Raw genomic sequence first — 23,404 nt, forward strand, 5'->3', positions numbered from 1 at the left:
GATAAGTAATGATGTCATACAGTGTTCATGTCAATTCATGTTTTTTAAAGTAAATTGCTACTTGAAACAGATAATTTTATGCCAATTTTTATTGGTACTGCTACTTTCAGTAAAAACATCTAGTTAGCGAGCAACATTTTTTGCAAGATCATCGCTATTTTTCTAGTCTTAGTGAGAGCCACATAGACCATAGACACAGTTAGGACAGAATTGTAGGAGGCACGACATTGGCAGTCTATGTAATTTTCGAAAAGGGTTACAGGGGTGACAACTTTAATTTAACCATGAGTTATTTTCTTCGTAAAACATTTGATGGTTGACTTTTCATGGTTGAGCATTTATACAAGTCGATGACAAATGCAAAGTTCTATCTACTCAACTAACCAAACAAATCTAATGATTCACATATTGCATGATTGCGGAGCATCTCTTGCTGTCTGGGGTTTTCAAAAAAACTTCAAAATAGCAAAATTCACAGAAATTAATTTTATTACTAGTATAGTTACCGGTATATATTTCAATTCTCAACTACACAAGTACTTTCTCTTCTCTACTTGCAGGTGATCTCATACACATGAATGGCAGCACCGGTATTATCAGCCGACTCAAATCATCTAACTACTTGCAGGTGATCTCATACACATGAATGGCAGCACCAGTATTATCAGCCGACTCAAATCATCTAACTACTTGCAGGTGATCTCATACACATGAATGGCAGCACCGGTATTATCAGCCGACTCAAATCATCCGCTGAAATGTCTGCCAACCAGCAGGATATCACGACAAGCGTTGAGTAGCAGACTGTAATTAGCCTCTGGACTAAATACGTGGATACGTTGGGACATTTCACTTGTGACTCCTCAACTAATGAATTTTCAGATATTCCATGTGAAATCCAAGCGAAATTTTTCTTTTCAAATCTTCTACTCAAAGTAATCTCTAGCATTTGGCGCTCAAAGGTTCACAAAGTATCGCAGTTTTGTACGTCAGTTCTCTTCTTTTTATCAGTTTGAATAATGCATCCCTTTTTATATCACCATTTTATTTGTAAAACCACACATTCCTGTGAGCAGTAGTTGTAGTCAAAGGATGAGGAAGTTTAATTTTAATGAAACTTAATTAAATGCTTTATTAATTAATTGCCAAAGTATAGCAACTCTCTAAAAATTATACAAAGTTTTCTAGTAGTTATCATGAGGCAAGTTAAGAAGTTGGAAGTGGAAGTCAAGAGTCTAAAAGTCAAAATTAAAAAGCTAAATTATTTTAGCATTTATCTCGCTCAAGTTAGAGTAAGTTACGCCGCATGTCCTCTTCACTACCTCTTCCTCTGAACTTACTATCTTTTGCATCACCAAGGCTACATCTCTGTTTGTCAGTCTTTAAAAACCTTCTATAATATAATATATATAGAAATAATAATATAATAAAAACCTTTCTATCAATTCAATTATTTTTTTATTATTTTATTCTTCATATTTTTCTCAAGTTGTAGTTTTAAGTGGGTATTATTAGCGGTAATTCTTAGAGCTACTTTTCACTATATGTATCGCAGCTTGCAGTTGATAAAACAAGGAATACTAGTCCCGCAGAAATTATCATAGAATACTAGTCCCGCAGAAATTATCATAGAATACTAGTCCCGCAGAAACTATCATAGAATACTAGTCCCGCAGAAACTATCATAAAACACTAGTCCCGCAGCAACTATCATAGAATACTAGTCCGGCAGCAATTATCATAGAATACTAGTCCCGCAGCAACTATCATAGAATACTAGTCCCGCAGCAACTATCATAGAATACTAGTCCCGCAGAAACTATCATAGAATACTAGTCCCGCAGCAATTATCATACAATACTAGTCCTGCAGAAACTATAGAATACTAGTCCCGCAGAAACTATCATAGAATACTAGTCCCGCAGAAACTATCATAGAATACTAGTCCTGCAGCAATTATCATAGAATACTAGTCCTGCAGAAACTATAGAATACTAGTCCCGCAGAAACTATCATAGAATACTAGTCCTGCAGAAACTATCATAGAATACTAGTCCTGCAGAAACTATCATAGAATACTAGCCCCGCAAAAACTATCATAGAATACTAGTCCCGCAGCAATTATCATAGAATACTAGTCTCTCCACAACTATCATAGAGTACTAGTCCCACAGCAACTATCATAGAATACTAGTCCCGCAGCAACTATCATAGAATACTAGTCCCGCAGCAACTATCTTGAAGGGAAATATTACATAAGATTATACATAAATAAAAAAATGGTTTACTCACCTTTGTTAATCCAAGTGGGTGGTAATGTTTACACAATCTTGGGTCTCCTTCCTGAGAGTTTGATCACTCACCTCAAGATCTTAGCCATTCCCAACAGAGCGCTTTTTGCAACCCACTTGTGCAGGCGTTATTGCACCCAAAGTTCCAATGATTATTGGGATTACTGTTGTTCTTAGATGCCAGTATATGTGGTCTATTTTATATGTTTCCAATACCTAACTCATGATATTCACAATTTCATATATACTATGTATATACCGTATATATATGGTATATATACTGTATATACACGGTATATATATACTGTATATACATACCATATATATGTGCCATATATGTATGTATATATATATATATATATATATATATATATATATATATATATATATATATATATATATATATATATACTAGCTGTACCACCCTGAGTTGCCCGGGTAATAAAAAAGTCTTTGAACAGAAAATTGATTTGTATTTAACATATAACAAAATTTGCCATTTTAACTTTCAAACTACATATCATGAGAAAGGTGTTTTGTGTAGTTAATATAAATTAGGAGAGAAAAGTTTTAAAGTTTCATTCAAAAAGAATTACGAAGAAAAATAAAAATGTCAAAGTGTGTGAATGTGAGATCATTAGCAAGTAATGGCTAAACATAGTCTGTTTTCCTACGATTACAATGAAGAATTATTTGGTATACAATTATATGATTTTAGTTAGTTTCAGTGTTGGCATCGCAAGGCGAAAATTGGCATGCCAGTTTTTGCATGCCGCTGTTGGTATACGGACTATATCGTAGGCTATAGACGAACATAGAGTGGTGTAGAAACCCACCGTAATTATCTAATGCAATCCCCTCCTGGTAAAAATTATCATCAATAAATATTAATAACAAAATAATATGTTAACCTTAGTAACTATAGGTACCTACAATGACTTTAGTGCATTTTGTAGTGATGATATGCAAGATAATATAATATTGCAATGCACTACGTGGAGAGTTTTTACCTTCGAGACAGACGTGTAACATAAACACTGAATCTAACTTAAATTAATTTAGTTTACTAAAACACATACTTGAAGGAAGTTTTAATACGTATTTTAGTGAGCTTCAAACTGTAATTTTATTATTCATCTGTTTGCGAATCCGTTTTTACTACAAGGGATAACGCTTAACTTGCCATGGCAAGCAACGTATATCTCTTAATAACGTATAAAATCAGTACACAAATCACCAAATTTTAATTTTGAGATAAGTTATTATTGACATCGTGTGGCGGGATAAGAGTAGCTCTACAAAAAAAGACGAATAAGCATCGTGTTGCATATACTTAGGTTCCAATGTATTTCTTATTAGGGGCATGGTAACGCCTGAGAGCAATGCTAAAATAATTAGTGTGTGCATACAATATGTGATACGGTATATGATACGGTATATGATACGGTATATGATACGGTACAGTATATGATGGTTTCCTTGATCAATACATCTAGTATAACTCAGTGGTAGAGCGTTTGGATAGAAAACTTGCGGTTGCATACGCCCTGAGTTAAAATCCATCAGAACGCAGAGTTTTTATTCCAAGATTTTAGTAGCTATAGCTGGACACGCACACATTCAACCAATATACGACCAACTTTGAGAAATATAAAATATATACAGACTTATAATTACGGGCTCAAAATGTTTTTTGAAGTTGTCCTTTTTCTCATGGACACGCAACTCCAATTTGCACATAACTGACAAACTCGTTTTCAACGGGTGCTATGACTTTTTGTTTATTTTGGGTTGGTCAAAGGGCGTCAGCTATCCATCCCAACTGTTTTATGCCCTCAGGCAATTATTGAACAATCTTTAGCTACACTTGAATTTCCTGTTACAATCTCGGTTTACTGAAAACTTTGTTTGCATCGGATTATAAAGTTTTGAGGTAGATTCTACTTTAATTAATAAGAACAGGAAGGCATCTTTCTACTTCCATAAAATTTATCAGCCAATCAGGTTTCGGTTAACGATTAACTTACTCTATGATAAGAGCAATTCCTATTTGCTTATTATGCCTGCCAATGCCCTGCAGTTTTATTGTCAATACAGGGCAGGCAACGCTATATGCAATAAACTTGCTAAATTCTAAATGAACAATTTTTCGTTACCTCTATAAAATATTTGATGTCAAAATGTTACCATGTCATACCTGGCCACCTGGCCACCTGGCCACCGTTGTCAACAGGTTTATCTGATCTCAGCCGCTTGAAGCCTTCGCTAAGTCCAGACAAAACCTTGAGTTTGTTCAGATTTTAATGATAATGGTGACTCCCTCGTTGGTAATCTTCAAGATATGGTTGAGTTGCCACCTTCTCATCACTTGTTCGTCTTTAATTACACGTGTTTCCTTGAGCACGGTGAGCTCTCGCAATACAAGTGTAATATCATTATGTCATTATTTTACCTAAATAAGTGAGATTTAATGTAAGCCTTTGAGGTCCGCGGTTAGCAGTAAACGTTGAATGTTGGATCCACTAACTGCTCTTCATTTCGCTCCTATAGTTTCTCACAGTAAACATGTTAGATTTATGGTTATCACCAGGAATTAGTATGACTAATGTTAGTATTAACCAGACTATCCTCGCCGTGTTTTTATAGGTTCGGCAGTTAAAATGAATGAAATCCTAACAGAAACCGTGTTATATTTAGAGAAAGGGTTAAACCTTTCATATTATATTTTTTGGAAGTTTGCTGCTTGGTCAAGATTGTCATCATTGAAAAGCAAGCACCTGTGTTTACCTATCTATCGGGCAGCCACTGCAACAAAATAAAAGTGCTAGCATATATCTTGACCTGTTCTTGCCCGCTGGACACCTGGCGAATGAAAGTTTTGCTATACTAAAATACAAATGGCCAATCAAACGATGCAAATATTTTTGCTTCATAAATGTTAATTTCTGTTTCTGCATGTATTATAAGTATGGTTCGTTTATGTCGCTTGTTCTTGAATATATATATTTGTAACATTTGATAGATAATTACTACATAACTTATCAATTTGCAGATTTATAGCATATATTTATCTATATATTATCTTTATAAATAAAATATACTAGAAATTCCACTGTCATACAGCCCACGACCAAAGTGATATTGGAAAAAAGAAAGGGTACTGATGGTTGAGAAATGCAATATTAGCAGTCAAATGGCACTGCAGTGCAGTAGGATAACTGCAATGGTAGCTGTAATGTACTGGGTGTGGCTGTTATTATATACAACAAACAGCAATAAAGAAAGGAAAAGATTATATGTTTATATCTCTCCTCCTGCAATAGGAAAAATGCAATATTGGCCAATATTAGAAGTAAAAGGCACTGATATTATTAGAATAACCAATATTATTAATATAGTAATAATATAAAACCAATGCACAATTTTGTTTACATTTCAAAACGTCATTACTAACAATATACAGAAGTTGTGATATTCATATAGTTTTTTAGAAAATCTATTTAAAAAAGTGTTTGGTCATGACAAACAGCAATGTTGAAATGAAAAGATTATGTTTATATCTCTCCCCCTGCAATAGGAGATATGCAATATTAGAAGTAAAATGCACTGATATTATTAGAATAACCAATATTATTAATATAGTAATACAGTAATAATAGAAAACCAATGCACAATTTTGTTTACATTTCAAAACATCATAGCTAACTATATCAAGAAGTATCAAGAAGAATATCCAAACTTATAATTAAATATTGTAATAATCTCATAAGAGTCGTTAGAAAAAATTATCATCGTCATTTCCTTTACTTTCACTGCTTTGGACATCAGTTAGAATAACAAAGTACTCAAAAGTTTCCAAAATGTCAGTTACTTTGAAATCGGCAAAAAAGAAACGATTCCTGTACTTCTACGTTAATTACAGAAACCGTCGCCGATTCAACAATGCTATAGACTGGTGAAATGTGCACATTATTTTCTCGTGAAATGCGCACGACTTAATTGTTCTCTTTTCTGTCGCTCGGCGTTTCGTTTGCTGGTCTTAATGTTGATAAAAGTGAGGCTTAGCCAGTTTTAATAACGATTTTCGGCCAAATTAATCTGTCTATTTATGTATAATCCGATCAGATGGGTTAGTTTTAAGATATTGCGGTAACCTTTCAAAGACTTGGTAACATGTTTAAATAGGTTTGTATGTGTTTGTATCGTTATTATACTTTAATGAATCTACAAAAAATGGTTAAATTTTTTGATGAGATTTCGATGCAAGGGATTGTCACGTTGTTGATGAATAATTTGCGTAAGTTGTGTGCACATGCATTTATCATAAAAACTCTCAAACATTCGCTCCGCTCGTTTGTTCGTGGGATTATTTATATATTATCCTAGGTCTCACAATCTGTAGCAAACATATCAATAAGTGCAATGAGCTTTTATGCATCATTGTTAAACATTGTTGTAAAATAAAAATAAACTTTCACATTTAGAAAGCAATAAAATCAAAAGCTGTAACCAATTGCAAAGCAGGGTACAGTCTATAATAAGAAGTACAGGCTATAGATAAGACCTGGTAAAGATATTTCTCAGCTTCCTAATGCATATTTATTTAGAGATCTATGACATGCTGGAGCTAAATTAGCAGATTTCTTGTACCTAAAGTGGTTAATGTCGCTCCGCCTGAAGGGGAGCGTAAGATATAGGCAACATTCGTTTTGCCCGTAGAAGGGTTAAATTTATTTTCCCAAAAATTACAACATCAGCTTCTATTTGAACGCCACAATAGGGAAGGGTTAAAAAATAGAGTGTCATGGCGTTCCATTAGAGGCTCTACGTTACATTTAATTTAAACCCCTTCTTCTTTGCCTGCGCTCTTGCTTTCTCTAAAGCATCACCTTTCAAGGCTGTTATCTTACTGATAGAGAGAACCACTATTGAGTAAATAAATGTCACATCTAGTCCTCAAAGATATTTGTTGACAATGTGCATATGCTTAGAGACTTCACCTGTCGCTCTCCCTCATGTATTATTCATTGTACCACCTGTAGTCAACTTGTCATAGTTCTCCAACGGCTCTCTCCAGGCTGGCAAAGTGCCAAAACTACCAACTTCCACAAAGACGATGAAGTTTGGAATAGCAGGTGAGACATTTGAGTAGGATGGCCAAATGCTTTGTGTCTGGGGCCAGGCAGACAGCTATTAATAGAACTAGCATGGCGGTCTGCCAAACTGAATATCACAAGTTCGAATTTAGGATGAAGCAATCTGTTTTTCAATCTTCCAAGTGTGGCTTCTGACAGATGGACAGACACTGCTCTTATTATGATAAGGATCATGTGAAGAAGTAATAATAATAAGTAATGGTGTCTTATAGAAATAGTTGTGACAATGCTCACCGCTTATTATGTCACGGGTATCTAAAGATCTCCTCTAAGTTGAAACGCAAGTCATTTTTTTGTTAGCCAGGATGTTCATCAGAATTATTTTTTGCTAAAAATATGGAGTATTCCATGTGAGTATTCAAAGACTTTCACTGAAGGTATTAAATGGTTTTCGATGACTACAGCGGTCGGATAACTCCGAATCAGTGTGCCATTGACTGTTCATTGGGTGTGCGCAGCCACATTCTATGATGAATTATATTAGCAAAGCTAAGAACCCGACTTACTAAAAATGTTTCATTCCTACTATTACATGAATGTATCGGAGCTAGCACATTCCATACTATGTAGATAGGTTTGAACAGCAAGACCAGCATGCAATGGCAGCATTTGGGTGAGTACGCATCGTAAAATGTTATGGGAAGATAACTTCTACATTTAAAGTTTACGAAATGATACACCGATAAAAGATTTAGCTGAGTTCGATAACAATTCCCAATTTGTTTTAATTTTACTCAATTTTTTCCAATATTTCTTATTTCCCAATTTCTTTTATCAGATTTGCCGGCTTCGTCGCACAGAAAAGAATCATATTTGATCAAAGCAGACAGATCTGATCATAGAACATGACATCTCATCAAATAACACGACGTATAGGTGAAACTACAACTTAATTTCCTGTTTACATCTGTTTGCTTATCAAACTTTGGCTGTTTGATTGCCTAACCTCCTAAGCCTGTACCTAAAGCGTTTTCTACCGCTTGTAATGGCTTGTCACAAGTAAGATTGTAGTCAAAACTGTTCTTCCCTTTTCCATTAAAAAGCTGATTCATTGTACTGCTACTTCTGACAACAATGAATAATCAGACAAATTGTACTCCCGAAGACTGTTTACTACTCTTGCTGTTTTGTTGGCCATTCCCCAATTCTTTGGGTTATTCATCAAGCATTAAACCTTTGTCTTAGTTAGCTTTGTGTAAGGAGAGCCGTCCCACTTTTACTAATGGAGAGGCTCCTTAAAACCAGAATGATAATGAAGAATTGGAGTGATGACTCAACACCTTATACGGCATCAGACCATTCAGCTGATCAATAACATATCAGAGTGACATATCAGCGTGTAACCAAAGTGCTCTGTGGTGTGATATTGTTTACTAAATAGAAGGGTGTTTACCCCAAGGAGAAGGGACAAAGAATCTCTTTTGCGGCCTTAGATAAGAGTGTGTAACAAGTTCAAGTCCTTTTGTAACAGTGGTTTAAAGTACCTGCACATTGTATAGTCTAGATTTGTTCTTCCGCTGAATACAAGGAGTTCATGAAAAGAGCTACTTAAAAAAATATCTGCTGCATCTTTCGTTGTTAAAGATAAACTAGCATCAAATTTTAGTAGATTTTGTCAGAAAGTATCGGTATTTTTTTATCATTTGTGATTGTTTATTATGTTTGAGGTGATGTGACTGCCAGGATGTTTCAAGATTAAAATCGATAAAACTCGATTACGGTTAAAACACTCTGAAGGCTGATCCACCTGATCCTACGCCCGAGTAAACTTAGATTGCTAGTTTCACTTTGTTTTTACGTACTTCCGGTGTATAGAAGATGATAAAACTTTGTTTTATTTGTCTGGTATAGCATTTCAGCGAAATTCCACAGTTTCAAGTTGATATGACTGGTTCTTGAAATATAGCAGAAATACCGACACTTTTATCCGAATGAGAAATGAAAATTAGCTACGGACAGAACATGAATTTTTTTGGCACTGCAGTACTTCCAGTTTACATTGGATTAAAACACTCGGATCAAGTGAAAGTGCGACTATGACTAGTTGCGTAAGAAGCCGAGAGAATAGAGATGAACAGCGCTGCAACTTAAATACAATAGTTGATATCAACTAATGACATCATCAAGTATTCTTCTTCAGGTTCAGGACACAATAAAATACCAGTCCCGCAGCAACTATCGCAGAGTAAAATTAAGTTTAAGCAATCCCCGACAGCCAATCACTGAGCTGCTGTGATGCGTATTACACAGACTGTCGTCTGTCTGGATGCTTGGCGAAATATCGGGAGTTTGATAGCTGCAACGTTTCTCGACATATCCGCATTGTCTCGGAAATGTCATCGGTTTATGGTGCACTGAGCCAGCTAATAATGGACAAGAGAATAACTCTCTTTACAAACAACCCTCTTTTGTTTGGACTAAAAACAGACTGGACCATGTCCAGACGTTGGAAATTGAGTACAGCACTCTATGCTAAACAGGCTATCTAATCTCGCACATATACTCCTAGGCTACAATATGGTACAATATGCATATATAGTATACAGAAGAGATTAAAATAAAATTACGCCTGCAATAGAATAAAGTATAATATTAATAGTGTAATATTAATAAAAGTAATAATAACAAATGAAAATTACAGTACAACACTCTGGCAAGAAACTCACATTCTCTCATCATCCACTATCAGAGCCATTTATTGGTCAAAGTTGTCCATTTTCGAACATGACTAAATCGAACTATAATCCAAACACCGAACAGTACAATGTCTGGGAAAGTATGTCCAAAAAATTGGGGCTCAACTGTATTGCTTTCCACTGGTGTGGCCGGTTTTGCAAGCCATGATAAATAACCTTGTTCTATGCAATTACATATAATTTTCTTCATTGGAGAGTACTACTGCGGCACTTGTGAGGTGTTCACTTTTGTTTATGTTGACTCTGTTATGGTAAGCCTTCTTTATGGCCCGGTTTTCTGGCCATGTCCTAGATTGTGGGAGTTGTGCAATATGTTTCTTATAGACAATGAAACTGCAACATGGTTATTGTGTAACAACTAACACCTCAATGCTGTCAATGTGTGCAAATTCTTTCACATGATTATATGAATTATAGCCGGCACTTAGCACCAACGGCGCGGTCTTTTTAGTTGTTATTCTGGAGTTTATGAGGATAAAGAAATACCAAAGGTGCACGTTGCAAAATATTGAGTTTTTGTTCTATAGGTACGCATCCTGCACTGACTCTAGGCGTATGTGCAAGAGTGTCGGGTGAGACAGACAGTTGCTTATTCGAGAATTATTGAAAAATCCAATGCTTAGGTACAAACATTTACGAGATACACCAGCTAAAGGAACACAAGAACAAAATTCGGTTTACTGGGACATATGTAGAATAAAGTTGCTGGAGGTAGACAATTCCGATGTATGTAGGCTTTAAAATACAAGCATATTGAGCACTTATGTACTATGTTTCCATGGCTCTGTTAATTGCAAGTTTGCCTCATCCACTACATAAGAAAGTTCTACTAAGCAAGACAATAGTGCTCCGCTATGACTGCCATTATACAAGGTGCCTGAGTTAATTCGCAAAGCACAAATATCCTTTGAAACACTAATCGGACATTAACTCAACTCAATGTGCGGACAAATCCAAATCCACATAATCCACATAATGGCATCTAGACTTATCTAGAGGGTGAAGATAAACAAACCCATCTATCAGCCAGCCATCGCTACAGGATGGAAAGGCTAGGGTGTTCAGATTTGTTCTTGCCAGCTGGAAACCATATCTTTCCTTTCGAGAGAGTGAACTGGCTCAGCAAAAACTAGAAATAACTTCAAAATTCGTGTGCAGCTCTGTGGCAAAAATGAAAATGTAATGCAGCCATAGACAGTCTTAGATGTCTCAAGGGATGCAAGAGAAAAAAGAGAGACTTGTGCCATTTTGGCAAATATGTTCTGAATATTCCTGGAAAGGTAGAGATAGATCGTGTCTTTTGGTATTCTCATATTTTTTAAGCATGGCAGCAGCTTGAAGCAGCTTGTAGGATGATTACCCGCTACTATTTCCGTTCTTGTCTTGTTTACAAACATATCTATCTATTCTTTCATAACACTCCCACTTGTCACCGTCTAGAGCACCATACTAGTGACTATCAAGGCAGGTGCCTCTCTATCCGGAAACTTCCAGCCACATCTCTGCTCTATTGTTATTGTTACGAGCTGTTTGAAGCCATGTTTGAAGAGACCAGCTGGCATTTTCCTGACCAGACCACTAATTAGACAATTTTTACCACTAATGAACCTCTGAAGGTCAAAGCTATTCTGCCATGTGGAAACATGTACCCTGTCTACATGGTACTGACAGCAGTGTTTCAGAGTGAAGCAGCTTATGGGAAGGACTGTAGCTACTCATTTCTGTTCTTGTCTTGTGACCATCATACGGGTATATAAACCTTGGATACAGGGGTACACAGAACAATAGATGGTATGTGGTTTAGAGCTGCGCAGTACATTGACATGGCTAGCAGGGGCCATGAGAAATCTGTATGATTCGTTGTTTACAATGAGCGGGGCGAGACAAGAGATCCCATGAATCACAATCATAAGAGCAGCCTTTGATCCAGACAAGCGCTCAGATTGCAAGCGTCTCATCAACTGCTGATCCATTTCCTCAGATTAGATGCATGGCCAAACTTAATGACATTTTATTGTCTCTGCTGGATGCCTCGACTAGCTGTCAATTATTGGTGACATAAACATGCCAACAAGGATACTTCGAAAACGTCATAAAACCATTCCTTATCAGAGTCTCATGGATTCTCCCTGATCTACGTAGATAACACGCTCAGTTGTGATATACTGCAATATTCTCTCTAAATGAAATGGACTTTAATTCACTTACATAGCCATCCGTTTGATGGGAAGGAGAAAGGCTGCAAGCTTTGTTGCGGAATCACTTTTATTTGCTTTGAAAGATCCCTCAAATGCACAGAGGCTTTTGGTTTGTAAAGATATTACGTAAATAAAATTGAAGATAAAATGAAAAACATTTTAAAACGAACCTCATTTGTTAAAAATACTAGAAAGAATATTTTCAGCACATTTTCAAATATTCTTGTTGGTTATAGTTATTATCTTTACACTTTGGTAATCAATTTACATAAAATTAGTTAAATTATATGACCTTATTTTTCGAATATGTCGCGGTTTTCGCTAGCTCGGTCGGAATGCACCTTATATGAGGGTGCGCCTTAGGGGTGAAGTTATTGACACATTATTACCGATCGAGCAGCAGAAAGAAAAGTTGGAGCTAACGAGAAATTTGTTAGAGAAGAATGGAAAGTGGAGATTACTCTTATTTAAATAAAGTATATGAAAAACATCAACTGCAGGCTAAAAGTTAAGTGGCTGATTTTTCTACCTCCGGTATCAGCGCAGTCTTAAAGTAACACAGAATAAGAATCTTATTGAATACTACCACATATTTGGGTTGACACAGACGCTTTGGGTAAATTTCTAAGCCTGTTATAGGAATAATTATATCTATAAGAATAGTTATAGTTATAATGTTATAGTTATAAGAATAGTTATAATGTTATAGTTATAAGAATAGTTATAATGTTATAGTTATAAGAGTAGTTATAGTTATAATGTTTTAGTTATAAGAATAGTTATAGTTATAATGTTATAGTTATAAGAATAGTTATAATGTTATAGTTATAAGAATAGTTATAGTTATAAGAATAGTTATAGTTATAATGTTATAGTTATAAGAATAGTTATAGTTATAATGTTATAGTTATAAGAATAGTTATAATGTTATAGTTATAAGAATAGTTATAGTTATAAGAATAGTTATAGTTATAATGTTATAGTTATAAGAATAGTTATAATGTTATAGTTATAAGAATAGTTATAGTTATAAGAATAGTTATAGTTATAATGTTAACATCTTAACATACTCAGTTATGTCACGTGGCATCAGCATACCTTCACCCTGTTGTTGCCTCTATTATTAAATTGCCCGCCATTTAAATTTTAATTGACATGCCTTTTTTTAATATTCAATTTCATTAAATACATTTTTCCAAAATATGTGACTTATACTCCCTTGCAAATTTTGTACGTATCTTTGTTTATTGTAATACAATTTATAGACTTGGAGTCTAGACAATACCGTTGCTGTTGCGGTTACAGTATCATGACCTATCATAACATTGCAACAAAAACTCATTGCTTTTCACCTGATTTGGTTGGAGATGAGACTGTTCACTGTTTGTAACTTACAGTTTTCTCTGCAGCTTTTATCTCTCCAGAACCTTCCCATTCTCCTGGCTTTCTGTTAATTAAGAGTCTCCCACACAGATAATTCCCTCCTTGACTCTCATAAATCATAGAAAAGACGTGTGAATGACTAGATAATAATCTCTGGCTATTTTCATCATAAACATTAGTATTGGCTTGTTCTCTTTAAAAACCAAATAGCACTGCTATATATAGCTAAATATAGCTATATATAGCACTGCTATATTTGTAATCCCTTCTGACAGCCATTTAAACACATCAAAATAGCTTCCTTAGCTTTATGTAGTCTCACTTGCTTCATGTTGCTATTTCTGTCTTCCTACTAAATGCAGGGGTAAATTATAAGCAAATATAATATAATAACACTATGCAATAATATAATATACTAGTTATAATATACAGGCGGTTATAATATATAAGTTATGATATAATATACAAATTATAATCCCATGACCAAACACGAGCTATGCGATTGTTTGGGAGATTTATGATAAATGCATATGTGCACACAACTCCCGAAGAATCATCCGTTAACGGCCGTTACCAAACCCTTGTACCAAAATCTCTTCAACAAATTTAACCATTTTTGTGTAGAGTTGTTTAAGTATAATAAGGATACAAACACATAAAAACCTGTTTAAATATGTTACCAAGTCTTTGAAAGGTTACCGCAATATCTTAAAACCAAACCATCTGATCGGATTAGACATAAATAAACAGATTAAATCGGCCTTAAATCGAAATAAAAACTTGCCAAGCCTATTTTATTCAAAATTAAGGTCAAATGGCCAACGAAACACTAATAAGGCGGTGCGACAGAGAGTAGAACTATTAAGTTGTGCTCATTTCACAAAAAAGCGTGCACATTTCACCAGTCTATCACATTGTCTAATTGCCGAAGGTTTCTGTAATTAATGTAGAAGTACTGAAAAGTTATTTTTTTTTTGTCGATTTCAAAGTAACTGACATTTGACATTTTGACATTCGACACTTATAACGAGTACTTTGGTATTCCAACTGATGTCCAAAGCAGTGAAAGTAAAGGAAATGACGATGAAACATTTTTTTCTAACGATTCTTATGAGATTATTACAATATTTAATTATAAGAATAATTATTCGATTTTATAAGATTTAATTATAAGAATAAGCATTCGAATTTACATGATCGAAGTAAATAGTGACCGATGACTGGCAATATGTTACTGTTATTATTTTTTCTAAATAGTTTTGTTAAATAGATTTTCTAAAAATCTATACAAATATCACAACTTCTTGATATTGTTAGCTATGACGTTTTGAAATGTAAACAAAATTGTGCATTGGTTTTCTATTATTACTGTATTACTATATTAATAATATTGGTTATTCTAATAATATCAGTGCATTTTACTTCTAATATTGCATTTCTCCTATTGCAGGGGGAGAGATATAAACATATAATCTTTTCCTTTCATTATTGCTGTTTGTTGTACATAATAACACCCAGTACATTACAGCTACCATTGCAGCTACCATTGCAGTTATCCTATTGCACTGCAGTGCCATTTGACTGCTAATATTGCATTTCTCAACCATCAGTACCCTTTCTTTTTTCCAATATCACTTTGGTCGTGGGCTGTATGACAGGGGAATTTCTAGTATAATATAGAGACGGTCATAATATATAAGTTATAATATACTAAAGAATTACTGTATATTATAATATTTGGGCAATCGTCCTTAATACATGTGACTAGACAGATATTTGAGTTTTTAATAATCATTTACCTTTATATGGAGACAGAAAGTTCTACGATTGTCAATTGAGCCCAGCATTGCTTGGAGTATACTCGCTATTTCCCATTAAATAAGCCATAGGTAACGCATGGAGCTCTGCCAGTTTGCTCTTAAAAATCTTCCTACACCCAAAAATATTCTTACAAATTGAACACCAACCTTATTGAGTTTGAGTAGTGCAGTTGGTAACGTGTTGACCAACCACTCCGAAGGGTGCAAGTTTGAGAATCATAGACAGCAATCTTTTTCAAGGCACTTTACATCATTTCTTTAGTGCGACAGTTTCAAGCAAGATCACAAGATCAGAGTTCTATATTATAGTTTATTATATAATATATAATAAACATTAAACATTAGCAACCAGTTAGTCGGGGTAATAATTAACACCTCAACTGTCTCTACCGGTTGCTAGTGATGACTAGCATCCTGAGAACAATCAACAATACCACAAATACCTTCAGCAGTTAGTTCAAAGCTTCCGCCCAAACTCATTTTCTAAGTTTTTTCCTAACTGTCATAGCCAACCAAAAGGCTTTAAAATTTGCTTTGAAATGCTAGTCCAATGCCCGGCACCATTGCTGCTTTTGTGGTAGACTAATTGATAACAAACGAGTAAAGTTATTATAAGAGTAATTGACATATAAACAAGTAAAATGTTCCATAAGGCTGATTTGCCTACAATCAAAGCTAATGGTGTACAGTGAACACCTGAGGACACCTGCGGACACCTGTTTACCTACTCGATGTGCTTAGACTTCTACAGATCTTTGTCTTCACTAAAAGTGATGCCATTGCGATTGGAGAGCTGACCCAAAGATTGTCTAATAAAGGACATCTGATGGACGTCTGGTGGACATCTAGTGGTCATCTGGTGAACATCTGGCAGGCAACTGAAGGAAGTAGTAATGTTTGCATTTTCATTGAGCTGACACCCTAGTTGACAGATAAAGCAATGATACATGCAGGTCATGTGATTTATTACTGTTATTTATTTTACTCTAATGGTCTGCAGTGATTATTTCTAAAACTCAAATACATCAGCAAATGTAAAGAAATGGGAACAAAATTTGGGACGAGTTCAAATTAGACCCCAAATTATTAGCGGTTATTTAAACAGTTCATAGTTTTCCTTTTTGACGAAGCTGCCATGCTAATTAATGAGTTATCTCTTGTAGAACTTGACTCCAGGTCATGAGGTCAAAACAAACAACATCGGTGACAAACAAAATTAAGTGGTCATGAATTAATGGGTCATAGTAAAAATGAAATATAGATAAAGCATGAGACATCATTGTAGCCTGCGTGTAGCAGTCGCCTGAGTTTACTAATCACATACGTATATGTAATCACCTATGAACAAGAGAGGTACACGGTTAATATTTTAGAGTTGTGACCTAGGACTCGACTCTGGTCTAGTGTTAATTATAGAAATTTTAGAACCCAAGCAGCTGTAGCCTAGTGTCTAGAACTCCTGACCTACAAACAACAGGTTCGGGTTCAATTTACAACAAAAGATTACTGGTGGTGATAGGAATGATATCCAACCTTAAATTGCTTCCTGCAACTAGGTATGTCTCTAGTCATCAAGGTTTCCTGTCACTCGACTCAGACCTGTCTAGTGACAGGAACCCTCGATTTCCTGTGATAGTGATAGGAATGACATCAAACCTTGCATTGCTCTCTGCAACTAGACATGCCTCCAGTTGTTTAGGTTCCGTTGCCACTCGACTCATAAGTGTCCAGCCAAGAACACACAGCCATTATTTGTACAACAATGGCTTTTAAAGACACAGCATAGCCTCTGCTTGCAGTAAGCTAAGCAGACATCATACTTGACCTTCAAGAGATTGCTCAAACCACTAGACAGGAGGCTTGAGTGTTTCAATACTCAAAAGCAAGTTTCTGAGACCCGTGAAAACAACCTTTGGATTTGCCATCATTATCCTACTATAAGTGTAACGTTACAATCTAGACTCACAGGCTAAAAATTCTTACTGTCAACTATACAATAGTTACTAAAAACCTCAACACTAAACCTTGGTTATTGTTTTTACAGCTACAAGTTGGAAATTCATATTTTTTTGTTTTTAATACTTGAACATGTTTCACAAGAACAATGTTTATGACTAAGCAACTTCTTAGATAAGTACCTTTGAGTTGGCTAACTGTGAAACATTTCAAGAAACAATATGATAACTCAGTATCAAAACAACTGCAATGGTAACAATAACTCTTTCTTAATAATATGTATTAAAAACAAAACAGGCTTCAGTGTCAGATATAAAAATTACTCAAACAAAAAACAAATGGCTTTAAACCATAACTGTCACGAACAGCTTTTATCGTATTTACTAGGTAAATCAGACATGCTGATTCCGATTTTGTACTCAAAATAAAGATTAGTCCACTAACTTTCAGAGTTATGAAGGCTTTTTTACAGCGTTTTAATATCGGTCTCGAAAACAACACGATCGGCACAACAAGCTCCGCCCATAAATACGTGACGTAACCTAGCTTTTTAGGAAATAAGTTACATAGGGATGTTTAGACCGATTTAGAATAATAGAGATGGGTGTTTTAAAATGTATTAATATCTAAATTCAGCCTTAAAAATAATATCAGTTTTTTCTGAAAGGTAGATAAGCTATTTAGCATTGCATATTTAAAAAAGCGCGCTAACAACACTAGCTTGTGATAAAACCGCTCTTTTTGAGCTCATTTTTCTCAGCGTCCAGCCCATTTAAACATCATGTAACAAGCTACGAGCAATTTTAAATAGCTTGTATACTTTTCATAAAAAACTGAAATTATTTTACAGGCTGGATTTAGATAATAATGGGTTTTAAGACACCCATCTCTATTATTCTAAATCGGACTAAACATTCCTAACTTTCGTTCCTGAAAAAGCTAGGTATCGTCACATATTTATGGGCGGAGCTTGTAATGCCGATTGTGTTGTTTTCGAAATGGATATTGAAACGATTTAAAAAAGCCTAAATGACTTTGAAGGTTAGTGGACTAATCTTTATTTTGAGTACAAAACCGGAATCAGTGTGGCTGATTTACCTAGAATATACAATAAAAGTTGTACGTGACAATTATGGTTTAAAATACATAAGTTTTCTCCCCACAAGTGCTTGGCCTTCATAGATCAATTTGAGGCTTTGCCAAAAAAAGTATCATTACAAATGGACCCAGACAAATTGGGCCTTTCGCCAGTTGAATCCCTGTTCAATCTATCAAAAATATGGAATCACAATTAGTATCCACAGCTGGCTCAAATTGGTTATAACAAAGAATTTTGTTTTAAATTTCAAACTCTGTACAATGCCGGTGCCAGTGCCAATGATGTACCTGATGAAAGGTTACTCTTCTGGAACTCATGCATTTCACTTCTGCTATCACTTGATAAGGTAACAGCTGTTTTATCTCTTCGTTGCCAAATTTCATCTGCTCTTAGTTGAGCAGATGACGAGCCAGTACCTCCATCACGTACACAAATCTAGAAATTTTCAGCTTTGAGATTTTTGAGATTACAAGACAAGTACATTGCAGCTTCTACTTTATTTCAGAGAACAAAGACAGTTTTTGTATCATGTAGCCTGACTGTGAATTGTACTTTAAACAAAGTTTGGTACGTTCAAAAAACCTGCCTCATTGCTAGTATAAACTGGAGCAAAAAGTTTTTGCTGATAGATATTTTTGTTTTTGAAATGAAGATAAATTAGTAACTTGTACCACATTTAAAATAAAAGTGTGTTAGATTTTTGCTATTCTGCACCTGAAGATGCTGCAAGAGTCACAGCTGCACCATTTTTTCGCCTTCTAAAGGACTTTTGAAACGAGTAAGCCGCTGTTTGATATCATAATTGATGAGGAATTGTGAACTGGACTAATGATGTTTAGGTTCTCTCAGTTGCATTTGATTATTTCATTGCATCTTCATCTCTACCATATGCATGGCAGCGCATATGGAAAAGCTGACAAAGCCAATAAAACTTCATGAGTGTTTTATAGAGGTGTAAGTAAGTGTAAGTAAGCGTAAGTAAGCATAAGTAAGTGTAAGTGAGCGTAAGTGAGCCCTATTTATAGCAAGAATATTTAAGAGCACAAATTACTGATGCTGACAAAGAAGGCTTGTTCAGGTATTCATTACGGAAAGTGGTACATCCTTTGACATCACAAAGTATGAAAGAACTGCGATCAGATGTTTGAAAACAAAATGTGTGGCTTACCATAATGGCTCAAGTAATTTTATCCTATTTTATGTTGGTTTCCTGCAACTAAAGCATGACTCGTGTACACTTATACATGTAAGTACTTGTGTACTTATAAGTATAAGTGCACAATATTGTAAGTATATAGCATAACTAGTACACTAGTGTAAGTACACAGCATAACTTGTACACTAGTGTAAGTACACAGCATAACTTGTACAATATTGTAAGTACACAGCATTACTTGTACAATATTGTAAGTACACAGCATAACTTGTACAATATTGTAAGTACACAGCATGACTTGTACACGGATGTAAGTTCACAGCATAACTTGTACAATATTGTAAGTACACAGCATAACTTGTAAAAGATTGTAAGTACACAGCATAACTTTTACAATATTGTAAGTACACAGCATAACTTGTACAATATTGTAAGTACACAGCATAACTTGTACACGGATGTAAGTTCACATCATAACTTGTACAATATTGTAAGTACACAGCATAACTTGTACAAGATTGTAAGTACACAGCATAACTTTTACAATATTGTAAGTACACAGCATAAATTGTACAATATTGTAAGTACACAGCATAACTTGTACAATATTGTAAGTACACAGCATGACTTGTACACGGATGTAAGTTCACAGCATAACTTGTACAATATTGTAAGTACACAGCATAACTTGTAAAAGATTGTAAGTACACAGCATAACTTTTACAATATTGTAAGTACACAGCATAACTTGTAAAAGATTGTAAGTACACAGCATAACTTTTACAATATTGTAAGTACACAGCATAACTTGTACAATATTGTAAGTACACAGCATAACTTGTACACGGATGTAAGTTCACATCATAACTTGTACAATATTGTAAGTACACAGCATAACTTGTACAAGATTGTAAGTACACAGCATAACTTTTACAATATTGTAAGTACACAGCATAAATTGTACAATATTGTAAGTACACAGCATTACTTGTACAATATTGTAAGTACACAGCATAACTTGTACAAGATTGTAAGTACACAGCATAACTTTTACAATATTGTAAGTACACAGCATAAGTTGTACAATATTGTAAGTACACAGCATTACTTGTACATTATTGTAAGTACACAGCATTACATGTACACTAGTGTAACTATACAGCGAAGCGTTTACACTATTGCAAAATTCTTTCATTCCCAAGCAAGGAAGATTTTAATAAAAATGAAACATAAATTGTTGTTTTAAAAGCTGAACATATATCCCTCTACTTCCAAGTTTAAAGCTGTAGGGATGTTCAGCTGAACAGTGAACATTCATTTTATTATTATTTAGTTAGTCTTTACTAGGCCTACCCATAATCTTTTCCAGAGTATAGTCAGTTGAGCCATGTTCAACAGACTGTTTGAAGCTATAGTTAAATGTGATGATAAAATATCGCACTGTGTGAGATTTGAACTTGCCTATTTCAGCTATTTAGACCAACACTCTCACAGCTGCACCAACCGAGCACCTCAACTCAGGGTGGAGTAATTGTGCAGACAGCTGTTAAACCTAATAATCTCTTGTGGTTCTTGGACTGCCAGGGTATTAGTTGGTATAAAAGCTTGCAAGTAGATACTGCAACTCTAATAAAACTTTCTAGCTGATAGTTAAGTCCTCACTATCAATCAGTTGAGTGTACCAACTCCCTGACTAATGAGAAAGAAGAAATATGTCCTTACATTACTGAAGGTCAGCTACGTGACTTGCTGCTTGTCTATATAAACTTTAATTGGACAAGACAAGGCAGGACATGATGCGCTTCATCAAACAGAAATCAACATTCACTAGCGATCGTATGTCCCATTAGAAGTCTGGCATTTTGCAGCATCATTAATTCTGGCCAATTGTAAGAGCATTGCCCGTTTTCCTTATCTCTCATGTTTATATTGAACCCAAAAATACGATCATATAATGTTATTGTCAGTGTATAATAGATAGAGACTTATATAATAGATATATGACATTGAGAGGGAGGTAGACATAATTATGAGGAAGGTAGACATATGAGGGAGGTAGACATATGAAGGAGGTAGACATATGAAGGTAGATATATGAAGGAGGTAGACATATGAGGGAGGTAGACATATGAAGGAGGTAGACATATGAGGAAGGTAGACATATGAGGGAGGTAGACATATGAGAGAGGTAGACATATGAGAGAGGTAGACATATGAGGGAGGTAGACATATGAAGGAGGTAGACATATGAAAGAGGTAGACATATGATGGAGGTAGACATATGATGGAGGTAGGCATATGAGGGAGGTAGACATATGAAGGAGGTAGACATATGAAGGTAGACATATGAAGGAGGTAGACATATGAGGGAGGTAGACATATGAAGGAGGTAGACATATGAGGGAAGTAGACATATGAGGGAGGTAGACATATGAGGGAGGTAGACATATGAGAGAGGTAGACATATGAGGGAGGTAGACACATGAGGGAGGTAGACATATGAGGGAGGTAGACATATGAGAGAGGTAGACATATGAGGGAGGTAGACACATGAGGGAGGTAGACATATGAGGGAGGTAGACATATGAGGGAGGTAGACATATGAGAGAGGTAGACATATGAGGGAGGTAGACATATGAAGGAGGTAGACATATGAAGGAGGTAGGCATATGAAGGAGGTAGACGTATGAGGGAGGTAGACATATGAGGGAGGTAGACATATGAGGGAGGTAAACCTAAAAGGGCGGTAGATCAAGCACTGAGCTAAGTAAGTATATATGGTTATTAAAGGACCAAAGCATAAATTCTAACATGAAGCAAAGTAGAGTGATAAGAACAACATCATATAATAAAACTACAAGTGTAACTTACCATAAAACCTCTAATTGAGCGCCACTTTTACTTGAACGCCACCACTATTTGACCGCCCCCACAGGGGAAGGGTTGAGAAATAGAGTGCTATGGCATTTAAATAGAGGTGTTACGGTATGTTTATATGAAAAACTCTCTGTTGTATGCAAACTTAAAACCGCTATTTTAAACAAAAGGTGTGAACTTATTTCAACACGAAGACACACTGGCAAATTCATTTTGAGCACTTTTAAGACTTTAGTTTCAAACACCCAAATTGTTAAACTTTATGTCATTATTTCATGATATATCGCACACAATTTCATAGCTTGCTAATTTCAATCTTACTTATCAGTCTTGCTTTCAGGTATTTTAATAACTATGGTTTTATTTTCATCTATATACATGTATATGGTAGGCTCTTTTAGTGTTAGCATTTTTATCTGATGTTTATTGCTCTGCAGTATGAAACTACTAGTAATAAAATTGTTTTGAACTAGACTTGAACTTTTATCTGATTTAATTTAATGTGTATATATGTATATGTATATGTATATGTAAAATACAAGCTTACAGGTGTTTACCATCCAGTTTTTCTTACATTAACCTACCATCTATACTAAACACAAGAATTCGTGACTGTCTGTACAAGCTAAGCAAAGACTCAATTGACTAACAAAACTTATACATAAATGACAGCAGCAAGTCCTAAAGACCTTTTTATTCATATTAATGCTTTTTAAATTTTGCCTCTGGTATGCTCTGTTGACATGACTTCAGTATTCTTAGGAACATCTAC

The 23,404-nt window shown here is 35.0% G+C and overlaps 1 protein-coding gene across 1 annotated transcript in view; it reads left to right on the forward strand.

The window, feature by feature from the left end:
- LOC137396466 (rifampicin phosphotransferase-like) overlaps positions 1-1,412 on the forward strand; it is a 61,215-nt gene extending 59,803 nt beyond the window's left edge. The window contains exon 20 of the mRNA XM_068082755.1: positions 697-1,412. Within this exon, the coding sequence (XP_067938856.1) occupies positions 697-800 (104 nt within the window). The 3' untranslated portion in view covers positions 801-1,412. The remainder of the gene's footprint in view (positions 1-696) is intronic.
- Positions 1,413-23,404: the final 21,992 nt, after the last annotated feature.

This window comes from Watersipora subatra, chromosome 5 (assembly GCF_963576615.1).
Source record: "Watersipora subatra chromosome 5, tzWatSuba1.1, whole genome shotgun sequence".
Lineage (NCBI taxonomy): Eukaryota > Metazoa > Bryozoa > Gymnolaemata > Cheilostomatida > Watersiporidae > Watersipora > Watersipora subatra.